This window comes from Engystomops pustulosus, chromosome 5 (genome assembly GCF_040894005.1).
Source record: "Engystomops pustulosus chromosome 5, aEngPut4.maternal, whole genome shotgun sequence".
NCBI classification, from domain to species: domain Eukaryota; kingdom Metazoa; phylum Chordata; class Amphibia; order Anura; family Leptodactylidae; genus Engystomops; species Engystomops pustulosus.
In genome coordinates this window covers 134699045-134720509 of record NC_092415.1, presented here as the reverse complement: position 1 = coordinate 134720509, position 21465 = coordinate 134699045, and the positions used below count along the sequence as shown (strand labels likewise).

At 41.7% G+C, this 21465-nt stretch overlaps 1 protein-coding gene across 4 annotated transcripts in view; it reads left to right on the top strand.

The window, feature by feature from the left end:
• Positions 1-21465, top strand: part of ABCA13 (ATP binding cassette subfamily A member 13) — a 590340-nt gene that overhangs the window by 205433 nt on the left and 363442 nt on the right. For all 4 annotated transcript variants that reach the window (XM_072153102.1, XM_072153100.1, XM_072153098.1 and 1 more), the window contains exons 22-23: positions 13600-13721; positions 18504-18695. In XM_072153102.1, the coding sequence (XP_072009203.1) occupies positions 13600-13721; positions 18504-18695 (314 nt within the window). The remainder of the gene's footprint in view (positions 1-13599; positions 13722-18503; positions 18696-21465) is intronic.

The window sequence follows — 21465 nt, the reverse complement described above, 5'->3', positions numbered from 1 at the left end:
CAATGAATAGTGCACAGTAATACCTAAATCATAATGGTGCTGTTGTCAGTGAAAAGCTTGCAGTATTACCTAGATCATAAAGGTGGATTTGTCAGTGACTAGCCCACAATCATACCAATATTGTAAAGGTGCTGTTGTTAGTGAATAGCAAGAAGTAATACCTAGGTGTTTCAAAGGTGTTTTTGTCAGCGAATAGCCAGCAGTAATAACTTAATTTTAAAGGTACCATTGACTGTAGAATGCATGAATTAATACCTATTTTGTGAAGGTGCTGTTGTCGCATGTAACAAGGTGCTGAAGGTGCATGGTTCGCTGTAATACCTGGAGTGTAAATATGCTGCTGTTAGTAAATAACATGCAGTCAGGGCTTGCTCCAGGTTTAAGTAGGCCCCTGGCGCCAGTGCCTCAGTGGGCCCTTTAACTATGCCTCCCACCATACGTTTTTCATGTTACCATGTGTTTTGCTGCTTTTGAAGACATTTTCTTCATTGATGGAAGCGTAAGCTGCTGTGCTTACACTTCTAGTAATGAAAGAAAACTCTTTCTAAGTAGCTAAACACATGAAAACACATGCGGTGTTATGCATACATACAAATGGGACACATTTATCAAAAGTAGTGCACTAAGAGCAGTTTGTCTGTGGAGTGTGCAGGATGCGGCACATTATAGAATACTGCCGCACAGTGTTCATTAATCTGGTGCCCCCTGCACTTTTCAGGAAGTGTCAACAACCTTTTTTGGTGCGCTGTTAACTGTTCAACGCAATTTGGTCGTGCTGCAGATTACTCTAAAAGGATGGACTACAAAAGTAAGAGGTAGGCAGTGGCATGAGAACCTGACTGTCAGGGGCAAGACAGCAAAGGGTTAACTGAGCAGACAGTAGCCTGACTCCTACCATGCTGTACTCACACAGGGTAACGGGGGTCACCATACATCGCAGTAGAAGGAGGCACATGTTGCCTCTGTCTGCGTCCAGCCTGTCTTCCTCCGTGCGATTCCTTATACAGCAGCCGGCCGACCCCCGAACAGTGGGAGGTTTGCACGCCCCCTACAGGAACCCGGGCAAACGCTGCACAGGAACTGATGATGCAGAGAGTGACTGCTCTCTGCATCATTATTATATCCGTAGGACACAGCTCCACCGCCTCCAGTGGGCCCTGCCAGCACCAGTGGGCCCCGGCACTTGCCCAGGTATGCCGGGTGCTGACGCCGGCTCTGCATGCAGTAATACCTAGATCATAAATGTGCTTTTGTTAGTAAAAAGCATGCAGCAACACATAGATTATAATTTTAAAGACTGTACGACCTTTTGATCACTTTTTATAGAATTTTTTATATTTTTCAAAATGGCAAAAAAGTGCCATTTTCGACTTTGTGTGCTATTTTCCGTTACAGGGTTAAACGCTGTCCATATCAGTTTTAGGGAAAGTGGGGTGATTTGAATTTTTACGGGTTTTTTTTATTATCATTTTTTTAAATGTATTTTTACTTTTACTATTTTTGAGACTCCCTAGGGTATTTTAACCCAAGGTTGTCTGATTGATCCTATCATATACTGCCATACTACAGTATGGCAGTATATAGGGATTTCCCTCATTCATTACAATGTTCTAATCGCACATTGTAATGAAGGAGTTAAACTGAAGCAGCCTCGAGTCTTCAGAAGACCCGAGGTGCTCTGCGGGTTAACACCAGTGATCGGTGCCAGCATAGACCATGGGTGTTACCGGTAAGCCTTTGCTGCAATATGCAGTAAAGACTAACCGGCTATGGATAGGGCTGAGCTGTGAGCCCTCATCATGCACCCGGCATGTGACGTATCGTTACATCACATGCCATGATTCGTTTAGATTTGATTCAGTTCAAATAGAATTTTTTCAGAAAATTTGGCAAACCGGGGTCAAATCGAATTTTCACTAATTCGCCCATCTCTAGTACTTATTCAAACTTCTACTGAACACGGCAACAACGCTGACGTATAAAGCAGAAAAGACACTCAAAACCCTCGCCTCTGAGTCATGTGACATGTGAACTAAAGGTAATTGGATTATACAATATGTCAGTAAATGTGAAATGAGGTTAAACTGGAGAGTGGAGTTACATTTTCATAATGATTTAACTTATGTTTACTAAATCTTTTATGTTACTCCAGTCTCCAGTTTAGCCTCATTTCACATTGGATTATATAATATGTCAGTCAATCACCTTCAGTTCACTTGTTGCATGACTCAGAGGCAGGGGTTTTGAATGTCTTTTCTGCTTTATATTTCGGCGTTGTTGCCATGTTCAGTTGAGGTATGAATAAGGGCCATGTAACACAGATCTGAAACATGTCTCCTCAGTCTGTTTGTATAAACCTGTTTTAGTATTGTTCCTCTTTTTCTATGTTTTCCTTTTAAACTGAATTTTTGAATAAATTTGGGAATTTTTACCAGCTGGTGCCAAAGGATTTTTCCATTAATTTTTTCCACATAGATTGCAATAGTCCCACTGAACAGTTTGTACAAATACTTAGATCATTAATGTGCTGTTGTCTGTGAATAACACAAAATTAATATTTATTTTGTAAAGGTTCTGAATCACATGCAAAAACTCCATATACTGCGATACTGCAGTTGTATTTCAGTATATGGTAGGAACGATCTGACCATCTAGGGTTAATGTACCCTAGAGGATCTAAGAAATAGTAAAAAGAAAAAAGAGAAAAAAAGTTTAAAAAATGTAAAAAAAATTGAATAAAATATAAAAAATTCAAATCCCCCCCTTTCCCTAGAACTGATATAAAATATAATAAACAGTAAAAATCACAAACACATCAGGCATCGCCCCATCCCAAAATGCTAGATCCATCAAAATATAAAAACGGTTAGAACCGGCGGTGACTTCCGAGACAGGAAATGGCACCCAAATGTCAGAAATGTGACTTTTACACCTTTTTACATGACATAAAAAATGTAATGAAAAGTGATCAAAATGTCACACAGTCAAAATGTCACACACGATAGCAATGAAAACGTTGCCTCATTTCACAAAAAATGACACCTCACACAACTCTATACACCAAAATATGAAAAAGTTATTAGCGTCAGTAGATGGCAAAATTTTTTTTTCCTTTTTCGTACACATTCGTTTAATTTTTAGTATTAAAGTATTAAAACGCAATAAAACCTGTATAAATTTGGTATTACCGTGATCGTACCGAACCAAAGAATAAAGTAGACATGTTATTTGGAGGGAAGAGTAAAAGTCGTAAAAACTGAGCCCACAAGAACGTGACGCACATGTGGTTTTTTTTAAATTTTTCCACATTTGGAATTTTTTTCCTGCTTCCCAGTACACGGCATGGAATAATAAATAACATCATGGGAAAGTAAAATTTGTTACGCACAAAATAAGCCCTCACACAGCTCTGTACACAGAAAAATGAAAAAGTTATGGAATTTTGAAGGTGGAGAGCGAGAAAAGAGCGAAAAAACCCTGAGTCTTTAAGGGGTTAAAGGTGGTGTTTTAAGTGAATAACATGCAGAAATACCTAAATTTTAAAGGTGCTACTATCAATGAATAGAGAGTAGCAATAAATAGATTGTAAAGGTGCTGTTCTCACTGAATACTGTGCAGTAAGACCTAGATTGTAAAGGTGCTACTGTTCATGAATAGCGTGCAGTAATACCTATATTGTAAAGGTGCTATTGTCAGTGAACTACTTATAAGCTGCTACAGTGTAAGCAGTGATACCTAGAAAGACCAGACATGAGTATTTACTTTATCACCCAACAAGATCTTGAAGGTTCTGTCATAGTTATCTGTTCATGAAAAACCATAAAGGGGCTCCTGTTAGTGAATAGCATGTAGAAATATCTTGTTTAAAAATGGTGCTGTTGTCAGTGAATAGCGCAAAGTAATACCTAGATTCTATAGGTATAGGTACTTAGATTGTTAAGGTGCCTTTCAGAGAATAACATGCAGTAAAACCTAAATAATAAAAGGTGCTTTTGTCAGTAAATCCTGTGCAATAACACCTAGCTTGTAACAGGGCTGTTTTTGAGTCAGCCACAGGAGCAGGAGAAGATACTAGCCGGTAGATGCGGTTCAGGATGACTGGCTTTAGGAGAGATGCATGGAAGGAGTTTGTTATGTGGGGGGGGGGGGGGGTGGAGCTTATACGCCACAGGATTAATGCACTGCAGCACCTTGAATAGACCCAGGAAACGTGGACCAAGTATGTAGCTGGGGATCTTCAGCCGGACATACTTGGAGGACAGCCATACTTTGTCACCTGAAGAGAAGATGGGAGGAGGCCTGTGTTTTCTTGTCGGCCTAGGTCTTGGTTCAAGCAGACGCCTGTAGCAAGGAGAGTCGGATCTGCTCCCAGATAGACTTAGGATCTTGGACCAACTCTTCCACAGCTGAAACATCTGAGGGCACAGAAAGAGGAAGAGGAGGGTGTGGGTGCTGTCCATAGAAAATGAAGAAGGGAGCAGAGTCCAAGCAGTTGTAGGAAAACTCTTCCCAAAGCAACAGAGTTCAGCCAGACATACTTGGAGGACAAGCCATACTTTGTCACCTGGAAAGAAGGTGGGAGGAGGCCTGTGTTTTTTGTCGGCCTCGGTCTTGGTTCGAGCAGACGTCTGTAGCAAGGAGAGTTGAGTCTGCTCCCAGATAGACTTAAGATCTTGGACCAACTCTTCCACAGCTGAAAAATCCGAACACAGAAAGAGGAGGAAGTAGGTGTTGTCCATAGACAATGAAAAAGGGAGCAGAGCCGGCAGAGTCCAAGCAGTTGTAGGAAAACTCTGCCCATGGCAACAGAGTAGACCAGTCGTCCTAACAGGCAGATACAAAATGACGGAGATAACAGCCCCGAGTCTGAATAACTCTCTCTACTTGTCCATTGGACTGCCAATGGTACACAGAGGAGAAATCCAGCTTCAATTGAAGTTACACTACACTGGGATTGCCACAACTTGGAAACAAACTTAACCCCATGGTCAGAAATGATGTGCTGAGGACGTCCATGAAGCCAAAAGAGTTGGAGGAAGAAAAGGCTGCCAAGGCATGGAGCAGGCGGCAGACCTGGCAGAGGAACAAAGTGGGGCATTTTGGAGAACCAGTCAGTTACCACCCAGATGACGGGACTATCAGAGGAAGGCGGAAAGTCCGTTAAAAAGTCCATAGCCACGAGAGTCAACAGGCAGCTGGATATCAGCAATGGCAGAAGAAGTCCAGCAGGTTTGAGACGAGATGGCTTGTTTCGGGCACAGGAATTGCTGTAGCCCACGAAATCCTGTACATCTTTGACCAGATCAGGTCACCAGTAGAAACACGAAAAGAGGGCGACTGAGCATTGCACCCCAGGGTGCCCAGCTACACAAAAGCAATGTCCCCAAGTTTATATCCTCTTCCGAAAGGCAGGTCAGACGTATGTCTTGCCAGGAGGAAGCTGCCAAAGGTCCACTGGAGCAGCAACTGGTTCTTCCCCAATAACATCGGAGTCACGGGAGAGAGCATCAGCCTTCACATTCTTTTATGCAGGACGAAAGTGAATCAAGAAGTCAAAGCAAGAAAAGAAGAGAGTGACCAGCAAGCTTGTCGTGGGTTGAGGCGCTGAGCAGTCTGGAGATATAGGAGGTTCAAACTGGATGGCGAACTCCTTTCAGATGATAGCGCCACTCTTCCACAGCTAGTTTAATGGCCAATAGTCCTCGGTCTCCTGTGGAGTATTTTTTCTCTGAGGCATCAACCTCTAGCAGGAACAGTTTCTCAGTATCAGGCCGGGTGAGAACGGAAGCAGATACAAAAGCACACTTCAGTTTAGTGAAAGCATCTTTAGCCGCCAAAGGCTAGGGCCTAGGATCGGCGTTCTTCCTGGTCATCGCCACTATGGGAGATACAAGGGAGGAGAAATGTGGTGTGAACTGCTGGTAGTAATTGGGAAAGCCCAGGAACCTCTGCATGGCATGAAGTGCTACTGGACAAGGCCACTGAAGTACTGCAGACAACTTGGCAGGATTCATCTGTAGTGCCTTGTCAGAGATAATGTATCCTAAGAATAGAAGACTGTTCTGATGAAATTGGCACTTTTCGAGCTAGGCATATTAGCAATTGGCCCTTGCCGTACATGAGTCTGATGGGACTTTAGGAGAACACCAGCAGATCATCAAGATAGACCACGACACAGGTATACAGTCGTTGAAAAATTCCTGAAACACTGCTGGCACATTACAGTCTAAAAGGGCATAACAAGCTACTCAAAATGTCCATCTCGAGTATTGAAGGCTTTCTTACATTCATTGCCTTCATGGATGCAGATGAGGTTATATGCCCCCCGCAGATCCAGCTTGGTAAAATCCTTGGCACAACAGAGATGATCAAAAAGGTCAGTTATCAGAGGCAGGGGGTAGTGGTTTTTCACCGTGCACGGTAGTCAATACATGGACAGAGAGAGCCATCCTTATTGGCCACGAAGAAGAAGAAACCAGCAGGAGAAGACTTGTGTATAAAGCCCTTCTGCAGATTCTCCTTCACATAGGCCGACATGGCCGCAGTTTCAGGTACAGATAGAAGATACACAGTGGAGGAAACTTTCCCAGCTTCAGTCATAGTGCCATTATGGTGGCAGAGCCTCCGCTTGTTTTCCAAAAAAAGCATCAGCAAAGTCCTTGTATGAAGTGGGGAGATCCATCAGTGGCTTGGTGGACATCGTGATGGACACAGGATGAGGAACCACCAAACAGCAAGACTGGCACTCCAATCCCCAGCTGAGCTTTTAAGCATGTCATTGCAACCACGGGAGACCCAGTAGAACTGAAGATGTGGATCGCAGGAGGACATAGAACAACAGTCTCTCTTTATGCAAGGCCCCAACTTGCAGGCATAGGGGCTCTGTGTGATACTGGACCGAGTCACAGAGGATCTGCCCACTGATGGAAGACATGACTAGCGGCTTCTCTAGATGAACCACAGAAAAATGATGCTGCGAGACCAGGGCAGCTTTGTTCTCACCTAGGGGTGCTTCTCCCAGAAACCATAGGTGCATGCGGTTTTCTTCCCAGGACGGATAGGACACGAACAGGACAGGTCTTAAGAAAGTGCTCAGGGCTGGCACAAAAGAGACATAGATTCCCCTGCCTTCGTCAGGAATGCTCTTGAGAAGACAGACAAGCTCTGTCCACCTGCATCGGTTTCTCTGCAGTTGGCATGGTCTTTGGAAGACAGGAACCAGACAGCACAGACGTTGGGTCCTGATTTGCACTTGTTCAAGAAGCTGTTCCCGGATGTCAGTCTGGGTGGCCAAAGAGATGAGACCACTCAGAGTAGACTGCAGGTCATGTGCAGGCAATCAGTCCAGAAAGTTTTTTTTTTTTTAAAGGTTGCGACCAAGGCTGCTTCATTCCAGGCTAGCTCAGAAATCAGGGTACGGAACTAAACCGCATAGTCACGAACAGTCCCTTTGCCGCAAGTTCATCAGGGTGGTCTCAGCAGAAGACTCCTGGGGTGGTTCCTCAAAGATGGACCGGAATTCAGTGAAAAATGGGGTGATATAAGCTGGGTCTAACCTGTTCCAGAGGGGGGTAGCCCATGCCAGGGCTTTCCCAGAGAGGTGACTGATGATGAAAGCCATTTTCGACTGTTCTGTGACAAACTGCGTGGCATAAGTTCAATGTGCAAGGAGCACTGAGTAATAAAGCCCCTGCACAACTTTGGGTCCCCATCATACTTAGAGGGCATGGAGTGACTCAGCTTGGGTTCTGCGGAAGCTGAACAAACCGGAGTAGCAGGAGGGACCTGAGAAACTTGACGCTGTTTCTGTGTAGTCATAAATTGCTGTAACGAGGTGGTGACTTGTCCGAGTTGCTGACCTTGCACGACAATCTGCTGGGACTGATGGATGGTGGTAAGATCAGCCAGGTCAGGTAGCAGAATCTTGGTGGGATCCATGGCCAGATCTTATTGTTAGTAAACAAGGGTAGTGGACCCACTGGACCACTGCAGACAATGACGTAAGCCGACACCTGGAATCAGAGTTTAAGTGGTACCCGGTTTTCACCAGAGCCCGCCACAAAGTGGTTGTACTTGATGTGTCGTGGTATCACCAGGTCGCACCACAGAGTCGTAGAGCAGAATCATTGTTGGGGACAGGCAATAGGTCAGGACAGGCAGTACATGATCATAGTCAGTAGTGGAGCAAAGGTCAGGGCTGGCAGCAGAGGGGCAGAGTCAGGAACGGAACTGGGGTTACAACGGGAATTCTAAACACAAGCATGAAGGCATATTGAACAGCTTTCTCTAGGGTTTGAAACCCAAAGATCCGGCAGGGGATACAGGAAAGGGATGGGAATTTAACAGGCAGGGCAGCTGGCCAGCGCCAATTAATTGGGTCATGCAGGGAGACCAATAATAGATTATGAATAGGTGAGGCTGCTGCAGGGAAGAGCGGGCACAGGGAGACCCAAGGGTGCACCTGTTTCCCAGGAGAGAGGTCGCAAGACCACCTGTGACATTCATAAAATGTATTTTATATGTAAAGTAAAATTGGGACCACACACTTCAATGGGTTTTAACATGCATTTAATGTCTTCAAAGTGATAGATTACAGCAGTTATACTTGTGTGATATTTCGGCCACACAGGCCTTTCTCAAACACTGTAAATCCAACATATATACAACATCAATATTGACATGAAATATACCAGTGGATTTAAGGTACATAATAGTGGAAAAATCCAAGGAACATCCTGTGACATTCATAAAATACATTTTATATGTGATATTCATGTTGAAAGTAATAGGTGTATACCTTTTATATATTGGAGGGTGATTTATTTTCAAGGGGTTTATACATGAAAGAAAGTTCTCACTTTTAATCCACTAGTGATGTTTACATAATAAAGATAATTTTTAACTGCTTACTTTACAATTTTAGTCAGTTTTATTGCTGTTTTTGCTCTTATCACTCCCTAGGCTGGTTAGTTTAAGATTCCAAAGTGGGCGGACACAAGCTGAGAAGACACTTCACAATCCTTCTGTACTATGATTTACTTTGTGCTGACAACTTCCTCAGATTATCATCCTACAGGGTTTACATGGTTTATCTACACTTTTATTTAGCTTCTATGAATAGATTTAGATTCTACAAATGTATGACCCATAGGAAAAGGGAGAGGAGACAGATCAGATCCATTATGAAGATATAAGACACAATGACACATTTAGCTCTGATACCTCACCTAATAAATACACCGTCACCACTGCTATGACCCCCTCACCTCAGATCACCAAATATCTTGTTTGTAGAGCTGCTGCTGCTGTCTTCTCTCCAGGCTGCTTATTAAAAGCATATAAGCATTCTGCTTGAATCAGGAAGTGTCTGTTGCTGTAGTATACTCTGCCTCCTACCCTTCCCCCTGCTCTTGCAATGCTAGAGAAGCTAAAAGGAGCAGGAGTTTACAATTTAGTTGTCCCTGGTTCCAACCGTAAACACCAGGACTGATAGAGACAGGTTGGAAATGTATCTGTGAAATGCTGTGTTTCTGTCAATAACAACGAATTAGGATTACAAAATAACACATTCACTAAGTATATTTAAGAAAATATTTCTTTGTTTGAATACCTCTTTAAGTCTGGAACTTGCACCTTTTCATTAGGGGTCGAGGGAGGAGAGTGTTTGATTTATCTCCAAGAGTAACATATCTGATCTAAAATAGTCACATAAAAAGTTGCTTGAAGGGGTATTCCCATTTCAGTAAATTAATGAATTAATGTTATAGTTTGTATTATAAAAAAAATTCAGAGGGTTATGGAGGCGAGCAGACGTGGCTCACGCTAGCTTCTACTCTAGCCTAGGCTTCCCTGTGACCCAGTTTCCCTGCACACCACCACATGGCCCCAAAGAAGAAGAACAAGGGACAGAACCCCCTATATCCCGAAAATCGGGCGATTCTCGACACCCTGCCATGCAACCGCCACCATGCCTAGATTATCTGGTGCCAAAACTGCGGCTCTCGGCAGCAGCCATGGAGCCTGCCAAGGCAACTCAAGCCACCCTCCTGCCCAATCACACCGGGCTTTGCCTACCTCCCCGCCGTTTGTCGCACACCGGAGATGGGAGGAGGATGAAACCGTCCCAGAATGGGCCTGGAGATGACCCCCTGTGTTCTCTGAAAATTGCTGCCATGCACATGGAGCTCCCCATGCCGGAGCCACAGCAAGGCACACTGCAGACCCTGGACGACCCTCTTGTCATTGAGGAGACCAAGAAGCTCCATGTTCAGGCTCCTATCCGGGAACAACAAGAGAGGCAAAGTATGGTGGAGGGAGACCAGGCAATGCATGTTAAGGGAGATGGGCTGGAGGACTTTGCAGGATTGACCCCCAACCCCTTACTGCCACTGTCCCCAATCTCTGGCGGGTCTGACCAGGAGGCCGCCAATAACCATCAGCCCACAGGGTTCCCCGCACTCCAGGGAGGCCCCACTCGCCTCCTCCTCATCTCAGCAGAGGTCTACAAATCTCCTATAACCCCTGGAAGGGAGGACCTGATACCCACAACAGTTTCCAGGGATCACTGCGAAAGTGACTGGCCCTGTACTGGGGGACCCCCCTGCCATATTGGGAGATGCATTGGTCCTCTGAGGCCTCCGCAGACCCCAATGAGGACACCCAGGCCCTGGATTGTTGCCATACTGTGGCCACATGGTCTTATTCTCCTTCTCCTGAGGTGATTGAGAAGCTTAAAGGGTCCATAGTCCCCAAATCACTGGAGGTCACCTTGCTGTCAATACTCCCGGGTTCTATTAAAAAGCAGAAAAATTATCCCCCTGAGATTTTCTCTCATTGCGGCCCGCTCAGTTATCCCACGCAGGTGGCACTCAACCACTCCGCCCTCTGTCTCAGAATGGGCTCAAGAGATGTTACATATTTTTTCTGAATGGAGGAGGCCATGTCAGACGTCTCAAACACCTCTGAAAATGTTATAAAGTTGTGGCAACCCTGGACAGCATTTTGTGAGACCCAGAAATTTAAAAATATCCTTGGAGCAAGTTAAAGTTAATCCTTCACCCACCTGCTGAAGGTGACACCATCTTCTCCACCCCCTCATCTTCCCAGTTTCCCTCTCTGTGTTATATACTGTTGCAGATAAATGTTTTATCTGTGCATGTATCTGTCATGGCTGCCACCGCAGGCCTCATACCATCTCCTGCGGTGGTCCAGAGGGTCCACTGGTCCACAGACTCCTCCCTCCGGACTCTTCCCATAGAGACTTTTAGTTTTGTTGTCTGTGTGACCCGTTACAGTATCCCCTTTACCCTCACCCGCGACCATAAACGCTTTCAGCCTCATAGCATTAGCATATGAATCTAATATAGAGTGCCGGAAACAAAAGATATGACCTTTATGATCTATATTAAACCGGAAACAAAAGATATGACAAAAGATACAAAAGATACAAAAGAAACAAAAGATATGACATTTATGATCTATATTAAACAACTACCTCTTGGACTGTTATCGTTGACAAATCTGTAGATCAAGTTTATATCCTACAGAGATGTGTGAGGATTTTTGCGCCCAGTATATGCACTTTTTCTCCAGCAGGCTGAGGTTTGAGATGTCAGATGTGTTATAGAACATTCTTAAGTCCGAAAAGGTTGCATTTGAATATACTGTTCAAGAAGTATTGTTGTACTTGTCCTGATGTATCTTTTCATTCCTTTTTTTTCTTTGTTATTTCATGCGTATTACAGTGTTTTTGTGTTATACTCAAAACCAATAAAATTATTAAACATAACATATACAATTTTCCATTATACTTTCTGTATCAATTCCTCACACTTTTCTAGATCTCTGCTTTCTGTCATTCTATAGAAAGCTTCATTGTTTACTTTCAGTGGACAGAAATCTAACCATGTTGACTCAAGTGCATGGCTCATTAGTATCACCGATGGTAAGCAGAGCTGTGGATTATAACGAGCCGTGCACCTGTGTGACCATGGTCAGATTTCTGTCCACTGGAAATAATGACGGTTTCCATGGAAGGACAGCAAGCAGAGATCTAGACAACTGAAGAATTGATACAGAAAGTATATTTCAAAAATTGTAAAACATTTCATTATTCAAACAATAACATTTATTTGCTGAAATGGGAACAACCCTGAAGCAGGAAAGACCTCATACGTGGTCGAGAACTACTGTAGGGGAACACATTGTGGCTCAGAAGGAATGGAGTGCCAATTGGCTTTTGGAGTTTGCTGGATCAGATTTTGGGTGTTTATGTCACATTTGCAGAGCCCCTGAGATTCCAGAACAGTACCAAAAAATGACATCATTTTGGAAACTTAGCCTCTCACGGAATTTATCAAGGGGTATCGTGACATTAACCAACATTGGAAGAGAAAAAGAGAACTGGACTGCACATTCACACATCACACAATGATTTATTGCAGCTAGGCTACAATTACAAATAAAACTCAAGGTTCCAAGTTACATTTTGATCAAATTGCATTAACCACTAACCATTTTAGGGGATCCTCATTGTAGTGGGACCCTACGCTATTAGGTCCAAGCACCCATACCAGTAGGCATAGCCCCCATGGCTCCCGGCCACAGATCCCCATTAGCACCGTGCCACAGAAGCAGCAGACGGCATTCAATATGAACAGGTCTTCAATACTCACTGTTCTATGTGGTCTCAGACATTGGCTGGGAGGAAGTAGGTGGCCACTATGCAGTCTCCTGCTAATTTAAAAACGCCTTTGTTGAATGGGGCGGAGTACTGGTAACAGGCAAAAAATAAAATAAATGAGGGGATATAATATAACTAAACCAACATTGGGAGAGAAAAAAAGAACTGCACCGCACATCCACGCATCCAATTTAGCAGGGACCAATAACCTGTAAATGTAAATATTCTTTTTTTTGAGAGATAGTTGGACAAAAATTTTAATTTTTGGTGTTCATTTTTAACGGGTATTTTTTTAAAAATTTACTGCTTATGAAGCAGGTTCAGTGAGGACTTCATTTTATTGTATAGATTAATATTGATGTGGCAATTTCAAATGTGTCATGTTGGTATGATGGTTTTTACAGTGTTCACTAAAAAGTGGATTTATAATTCGGGATATTATTGACACACCATTGCACTTTTTTCCATCGCTTTTCATTTTTTCAACATACTTTTTCTGACATGGACAAAATAAAGAAAAAAGTTATACATTTATTTGATTTTTATATATTTTTAATTTTCTTAAATTTTTTAATTCCCTTAAACTGTCCATACAGTGTACAGAGACAAACTTACTGATATGTACTGATCACATATTGAAGACTTATCCCAAGGGCTTGTTGTCAGTATGAAAAATGCAATACGTGGTTGCATTAAGTGACATAACAACCATTGATGTGAACACTGCAATAAGGTCCTCATTGGATTTGTCAGTAGAAAGAGGAGTCCTGATTTTATAAGATTCCCAACTGATGACGATTTGTAGATTGCCACCAAAATGTCAGTTTAATTCGTGCAAATGTACGTTGACAATCTTCCAAATATGCTAAATATTCTTTTTCTTGGTTATTTTCCTTTCAAACCAAATTCTTTCTTAGGTTTAAGGTTTAAAGACATTTTAAGGAATGGAAGTGCCAGTGTTTCAGAACTGCACACACTAACAAATATTTCAGAAAAGACTATTAAATCAGTGTTACATGTGGAAGTCTCCAAACTAAAGGTATGCTATATAAAATTATTTTTATTTAATATTTTTTACCTTGCATAAACCTTGTAATGTTTCTGTAATAGGAGATATGTGAGAGTGTAAAATAAATAACATATGCTGTTCTATGGTACTGCAAAATAGTATGGTGCAAAGAGTAGTTAATTGTCCATTAGAATGTTATTATGTTAAAGTAAATGTACTTGTGTAGTCATTAAAGAAAATGTATTAAATATATAATGTGAGCACATGTAACAAGGAAACATATACACATCGAACAGATAAACATATAATAATTAACCAAATTTTGACTGCAGACTTTCATCACAACCCTTTGCTGGAACCAAAAAAGCTAGGTTGATGTGAAAAATCTGGCTATTTTCCTCTAAAACTCAGGTGTTGAAGAGTAGTTAGCAGCCTGCTGGAAGTGCTGCAAAAATATCTGGTGCAGATTTTCCACATTGGCTCCACCCCGGGGAAGAGACAGGTCAGGAGCCATGGCTGTTATGAACTGCATAACTTTGTGTTTTGGTGGTGCCAGGCAGTAAGCCTTCTGGTAAAGTAGGGAACTCTGTGTTTAAATATTGGGCTTAGGCTTTATTTTTGCAGTTTTTGTTTAATTTACATTCCTGCTAAATAAAACTGTCTGAGGTCCGTTGCACAAAAAACATACAGTGTGAACTGTGAATTTCTTGTGTGCCTACAAAAAGTGTGCCTTTCTTCCCCTGGAGACAACGATCCCAACCTCAATCCTATACATAAGGTAAAGGATGCGGGCACAAAATGACACACAAACTACAAAATTTGTCTCTAAGGAGAGAGACATATAGGGGCAGATTTACTTACCCAGCCCATTCTCGATCCAGCGGCGCGTTCTGTGTGGTGGATTTGGGTCTTCCGGTGATTCACTAAGGCAGTTCCTCCGACGTCCACCAGATGTCGCTGCTGCGCTGAACTTCCCCAAGGTCCGCCGGAGTGCACCATCCTATACTTGGTGAAGGTAAGCGCGTGTTCCACAACACTTTTTTTAAAAAAAATGCGGTGGTTCCTCCGAATCAGTCGGGTTATCGTTTGGCCACGCCCCCCGATTTCCATCGCGTGCATGCCAGCGCCGATGCGCCACAATCCGATCGCGTGCACCAAAACCCCAGGGCAATACAGGGGAAATAAAGATATCGAAATAAACTAACTTCTAGACAACAATAGAGGATCTAAAATGCCAGGTACACAAATACCTAGTTCAGAAAAGTGTGGTCAGTGAGAATGGCACACACGAATATCTAATTCAGAAAAGTACTGTTGTCATATCATAAAAGTTTTGTAGTCGCTGAATCATGTCCAGTAATGCCTTCAGTGTAAAGGTGCTTTCAAACTATTGTTTGGTTCTGCAGGTCGTTTAAAATGAGGAAAGCAGAAATTAAGGGACAGGGCCTTGGTGATGGTGCTGTAGCTGGTGATGGAGCTGGTGCTGCAGGGAGAGAAACTGTTTCATCTCTGGCTTCTCCAAGTTCCTCTTGTGCAAATAGGCACCAATGTGTGTGGCGTGAAATAGTAGGACCAATAGTCCACATGAAATTGTAGCATTAGTCAATTACATGGAGTGCAGTCTTTACCATGCTCATCCTCAGTTGGAAGAGAAGAGCCATCCACCTCACTCCCTTCAAAGTAGCAAAGCTGTTTCAGCCACAAGCCATGGAGCAGTCATTCATGCTGTACAATGACTTTTCTTACTGGGAAGCTGTGGCGTGTCCACCTGCCCCTATCTTTGACATAGAGTTGCAAGATTCCCAAAAACCTTTACTGGTAGATGAGAGAATGGGCAGTGGACCATCAGAAAAGACCTATGATGATGATGATTAACCTAACTGCCAAAGGCTGTGGCTTTCTGAGAAATGCAGACAGAGAAGAAGGGCAGCAGAGAGGGTGGAAGAAGCAAGGGTTGATGATGAGGTCCTAGAACTAACATAGCTAGAAGGCTGTGATAATTCAGGGGAAGAGGTGGTGGCCGGAAGCCCTGGGTAAAAGGTAGCCAAAGTGCAGCAGTTGGCCTGTAGCCATGTCTACACCTGCTAATTCCCATGGCCAGGCTCCCAGGAAACAAAGATCATCCCATAGGGTGTCTGCACCGTGGTATTTTCTGTTACAGAATGCAAATAACAGAAGACGTGTCAGTTGCATGCTATGATACCAGTCCATATAGCGTGGCCAAAGCCTTAACAATCTTAGCACTTCATGTATGACTGGGCACCTGCAGAGTAAACATGAACTGCAGTGGCTGAGACATCAAAAGTAGGAGCATTTCCAAATTGCTGACCTTTAAAATGCTCCAATTCAGGCAGATGGAGACAGACAGCTTTAAAGATTCAAAGATTTAACGTTCCCTATCACTACTACCTATTTACAGCAAGCATTCCCCACCCTGTACCAACAGGTTGCAAACTACAACAAATGTGCACTGCTCAATGCTATTAGTCCCCAGCTACACCTCACTATGCACATGTGGACCAGTAAGCATGGGCAGTGACGTTACATCTCCTTAACTGCCCATTAGGTTAAAGTAGTCCCATGTGCTCAACTTGGTGGGGAAACTATGCAGACCTGCCGAAGCTGCTGCTTAAAGTCTGTGACATGTGTTTGCTTTTCAGCATTCACACCCTGCTGCTGCTTGTCCATCTGCACTGCAATGGGAATTTGGTCTGCCCACCCACTGCCTCATATGTGAGGTACCAAATCAGTGGAATTACATATGCTGGAAAGGAGGAAAGGGTGTGTCAGCTGCAGCAGGCAATTGTGGAATTCCTGCTCTAGAATGCTCTGTTAACTTGTGACCAGCAGCAACAGCTGGGCCTCTATGAAGGACATTTGTTCAGGGCTTCCTTGCTTCCAATATGCCACCAATATGGTCAGCGCGGATTATGCCATTTTTGAATCCACCATCCCCATCTTTCACCTGCTAGAAAAAGCTCTTCATTGGATGTAGGATGTAATGGTGTCAGACAAGGGACAAGAGGAGCAACAGATGCCAGTCAAGTGCACAAGCCAAGCCAGGCAGTGTCGGTTACCAGTCTAGTGGTCTGGTACTGCATTGTCCAGCGTGGAAATAGTTTTGAATGAGGAGGAGGAGTTGGGTGACACCCATACCAGCACACTGGCATCACTGGAGTATGTAGCTTGTCCTTGTCTCTGGGCAGCCTTGGCTGACCTTCATACCTGTGCACTGACACTTGATTTGTCCAGTTACTCAACAGTGCAGAATACTTGGTGGTCACCCTGCTGGATCCATGCTACAAAAATACTAGTGCATTAGACTAAAATGCAGGAATACAAACACACTTTTGTGCAGGCACTACTGGAGTTCCCATATGACATTAAAAGCTCAATGGCAGCATGACAAGGAGGAGGAAGTTGCCAACACAGCAGGGGCACCATCACAACCTTGGGTGGGAGAGTTGGCATGGCCACAATGTGGAATGCCATGTTTAATTCTCCTCAACCTCCACCACCAACAGATATACCTCATAGTACCAGGAGTTGAACTGTGACTCACATGGTGGAAGATTAACTGTCTACACATCTAGCTGTTCTGAAAGATGGGTCCTCCCTGTTCTATTTCTGGGTGGAAATATTAGACACATGGCCAGAGCTTGCCCTCTATGCCTTGCAAATGCTGTCCTGTGGCAAGTGTGCTGTCATCACCGACATCATCGACAAGACAATTTGCCTCTCTACAAGCAATGTGTACATCCTAACATCTATTAAGATGAACAAAGCATGGGTCCCACACAACTTGGTTTTGCCAGTGTCTGAATAAGTTCCATATTCCCAGAATGCCACTTTCCAATTTTTCAGTTCTGCTTACCTGGAGCATCACTTTACAATTTTTCATTAGGCATTCCCGGAGCAACACTTTTCAATTTTTCTGTCTCGCATCCCCAGTAGATCAACTTTAAATATTCCAGTTCCACATTTCAGGAATGTCAACTTTCAATTTTTAGTTCAATATTTCTAGTAGGTGAACATTTTGGTTTCACATACTCGGAACTTCAAATTCAACTCTTTTTCAATTCCACATTAAAGGAACTTCAAGTTCAAATCTTTCAAGTCTAGATTAATGGAACTTCAAATTAAAAAAAAATTAAATTATGCATTCAAATAACTGGGTCTGAGAACCCAGACGGCCTTTGATCATAGTGAGAAGAAGGGTTTATGGTTTTCCATTTATGACTGATTGTGAACACTCAGGTTGCCTTTGATCGCAGTGTGAGCAAGGGCTTGTGGTATCCATTGCTTCTTTTAATGCAGAGGGAATGACTAAGTTGGTCTGAACAACCAGAGCAACTTTAGCCGCAGTAAGTGGAAGGATGTCTGGTTTTTCTGTTGCCATTGGGTCACTCAGGGTGCCTTTAACCTCTGTGACATAATTTTTTAAAATTTATTTTTAAATTTATTTCTTTGTTTATTTTTTTAATGTCATTTTATTATTTCAAGTACTTTCCGTAGGGCAACTGTTTTTTCAACCCTCTATCCCTTACTAGCCCTATCTTAGAAGCATTTTGGTTGTTAAACTTTAGGTCCCCGCTGTCTTCAATGGGGTACTCCGGTCAAAGTTCAGTCCGAAGTCCTTATATCAAACCAAATTTTTTTGCAATCCTATATAGAAACCTATAATTTATTGTCACTAAGAAATATAAAAGTATCGTAAGCAGAATATCTACACTATTGTTCTGACTGTATACAATATTAAAATGTAATAGTTTTACAATAACGTTTGACAATAACACCTAAATCTTTCAACAGGATCTACATGTCATAATGAAATCTGTTGTTTCTGGTAACTGTGAAGAACACCTTTTACAAATTCTTGAATACATACCTGGAATAGAAGCTACTTTTGCAGTTAGAGAAATCTGTGCCATGCCAACTGTGAAATTCTATCAATTTATTGTACATTTTCTCCAGCACATAAATTTCCGAAACCTGGTTTACAAGGTACTGTACAGCTTCAAAAATACTTTTTAACAGTGTTAAAGAATTGATTGAGGGGGAAATTTGTACTAGTCAGCAAACCTTCTGCAAGTTTGATCTGGGTGTATAACAAGCCCCAACATGTTTTTTTTTTAGTGTATGGGTACTTAGGTTTAAGCGCTTGCTGGCAATTTATATACAGAAAAACAAAGAATGTTCCAAATGTACAGACTACTGAATTAACACAATAGTACAAATCAAGCCGAGAAATAGCCATGCAAGTAGAAAGGCAAATGCCAAAAAACGAATATGATCACTATAAGGCTAAGTTCACCCTACCGTTCAAACCTCCGTTCCTTACCTCCGTTAAAAAAAAATAAAGAATGGAGGTTTAACATATAAATTGAAAATCGCATTGACATCTATGTCAAATGTTATGTTCTGTTTAGGCAGGTATGTGTTATCAATGCGTTTTTTTTTTACATAAAAAATGACGGAGGCTGCAGTACTTTTACTCTGTTTGAAAAAAAATGCTTGGATAAAGGATACCTGCCAAACTGACCATAACAAATTACATTGATGTCAATGGGAATTTTAATTGATACGTGAAATCTCTGTTTTTAACCCTTTTTGTAACTGAGGTTTGAACTGTAGTGTGAAATTAGCCTAAGGCATATTTATCAAACTGTACACAATAGAATACTGTTGTGATTTACATGCAAAGGAAAAAATATTCATGAGTTTAAGAGTTTAAGTTTGTAGACAATTGAACCCCTTACCAACATTTGACATAATAGTACTGCATGGCGGGATGTGCGTTAATGTATTTTTCAGTACTAAATCCAGCTTCTGGCGCGGACTCAGTGGATTGCTTGTTCAAGCTAACCTGTAAAAGTAAATAAAAAAAGTTAAAAACATTAAATAAAAACACATTTGAATAAAAATAATGAATTAAATAAAGTGAAAGTCCCCTAAACACAAACATTCCCTATACACATGTAATTAAGTAAAAAAAACTCACAAAATCGCCAAAAAACCCCACATAACAAAAAAATATTAAAGTTACATCTCTGAAAAGATGGCGATGCAAAAACAAATGAGATTTCCTCTATATTAGTTTTTTTTCCAGTAAAGTTGTAAAAATAAATGAAAAACTATATAAATGAGTTATCATCCTAATTGTGGTGATCTATAGAATACAGATAATATAGTATTTTTAGTGTACGTTGTACGACCCCCAAAAAATACAGAAAGGAAGGAAACCGAAATTGACAATTTTCTATTCACCCATATAGTCAAGAGTTAATAAAATCTCATCAATAAGCTACTGACCCATTAAAATGAAGTATTTGTAAAGTGCATCTCATTTTACAAAAAAAATAAGCCCTTTATATGTCCAAATTGCCAAAAAAATAAAGATTGTATAGCCAATTAAATGTGACAATGCATAATCTGCTCTGAATGGCACAGCTTTCCTTCGATGCCCTGGCGTGTGCCCATACAGCAGGTTACCACCACATATGGGGGATTGTTATACTCAGGAGAATTTGGGTATCAAATTTTGTGGAGCATTTTGGTACTTTATCCACTGAGAATTTTTGAAAAACACATTCATTTAGCCCAAAAAATTTTAATTTCAAATTGCATCCGATATTGTTTCAACCCCTGTAAAACAATTAAAGGGTTAACAAATCCTCATTCATACACATCTTCTTTCTTTTTTGTGTTTATGAATACATTCTTGGATGTGTGATTTTGCACCGAAGTATCCACTATTACCCCAGTTTTTGTGTCCCTGTTTAAGGGTTAACAAACTTCATAAAAGTTGTTTTACGTACGGGGAGAGGTGTAGTTTCTGTAATGGGGTCATTTTTGGGAATTTACTTTTATTTAAGCCTCTCAAGTGACTTGAAACCTGAGCAGGTCCCTCAATAGCAGGATTTTGCGTTTGTTATGCAAATGACGCACCTAACGTTCAAAGCCCCATAACATCCTACAAAAATAAGTGTGCATAAAAAACCATGTCCACATAAAGTAGACATTTGGTGCATGTTAGTTATTACGTTTTTTTGTGGTTATGACTATGTGTGGAAAAAGTAGAAGATTTTCAAGTTTGAAAATCGAGAATTTTCACCAAATATCTGATTTTCTCATAAATAAATACAAAACATACCACCAAAATTTTTCAACTAACATGAGGTACAAAGTGTCATGAGAAAAAATTTCAAAATTACTTGGATATGTTAAAACCGTTTCAAAGTTATAACCATTTATAGTGAAACAGGGCAGATTTGAAAAAATGAGCCGTGTTAGGAAGGTGAAAAGTGGCTTAAGGGGTTAAAGACTAGTACAACAAAAGGAGAGAGCTTTCGAAAGGAAACTTTTCTTAGTCGGAAGAAACTTTGCAGGGTTAAACTAGAATATTGCAGTTTCTGGTATTAAAAGACTCATTGCCTTATACAGGATAAACATATCCTTAAAAAGGATCTGACTAAGGCATGCTCTACTTTTCAACAGAACGGACGCACAGTTGGTTAAAATACTGAGCATTTTACTGAAAAAGTATTGCATTTAGTGCAATTGTGAGATGCCCATTTAAGAAATTAAGAGCAAATGTCTCTTGCGTGCAAATTTATCATCTAGAGTCAGGGAAACAATACTCTTCAGAATTTCCAAACTACACACTCACAGACCAGGTTGCACACAACCACAATATATTCAGCCTTTACTGCTTACAGGTTTATGGAATATGCCTGCATACCAGGACCATACACATACACCTACTGCAGATACA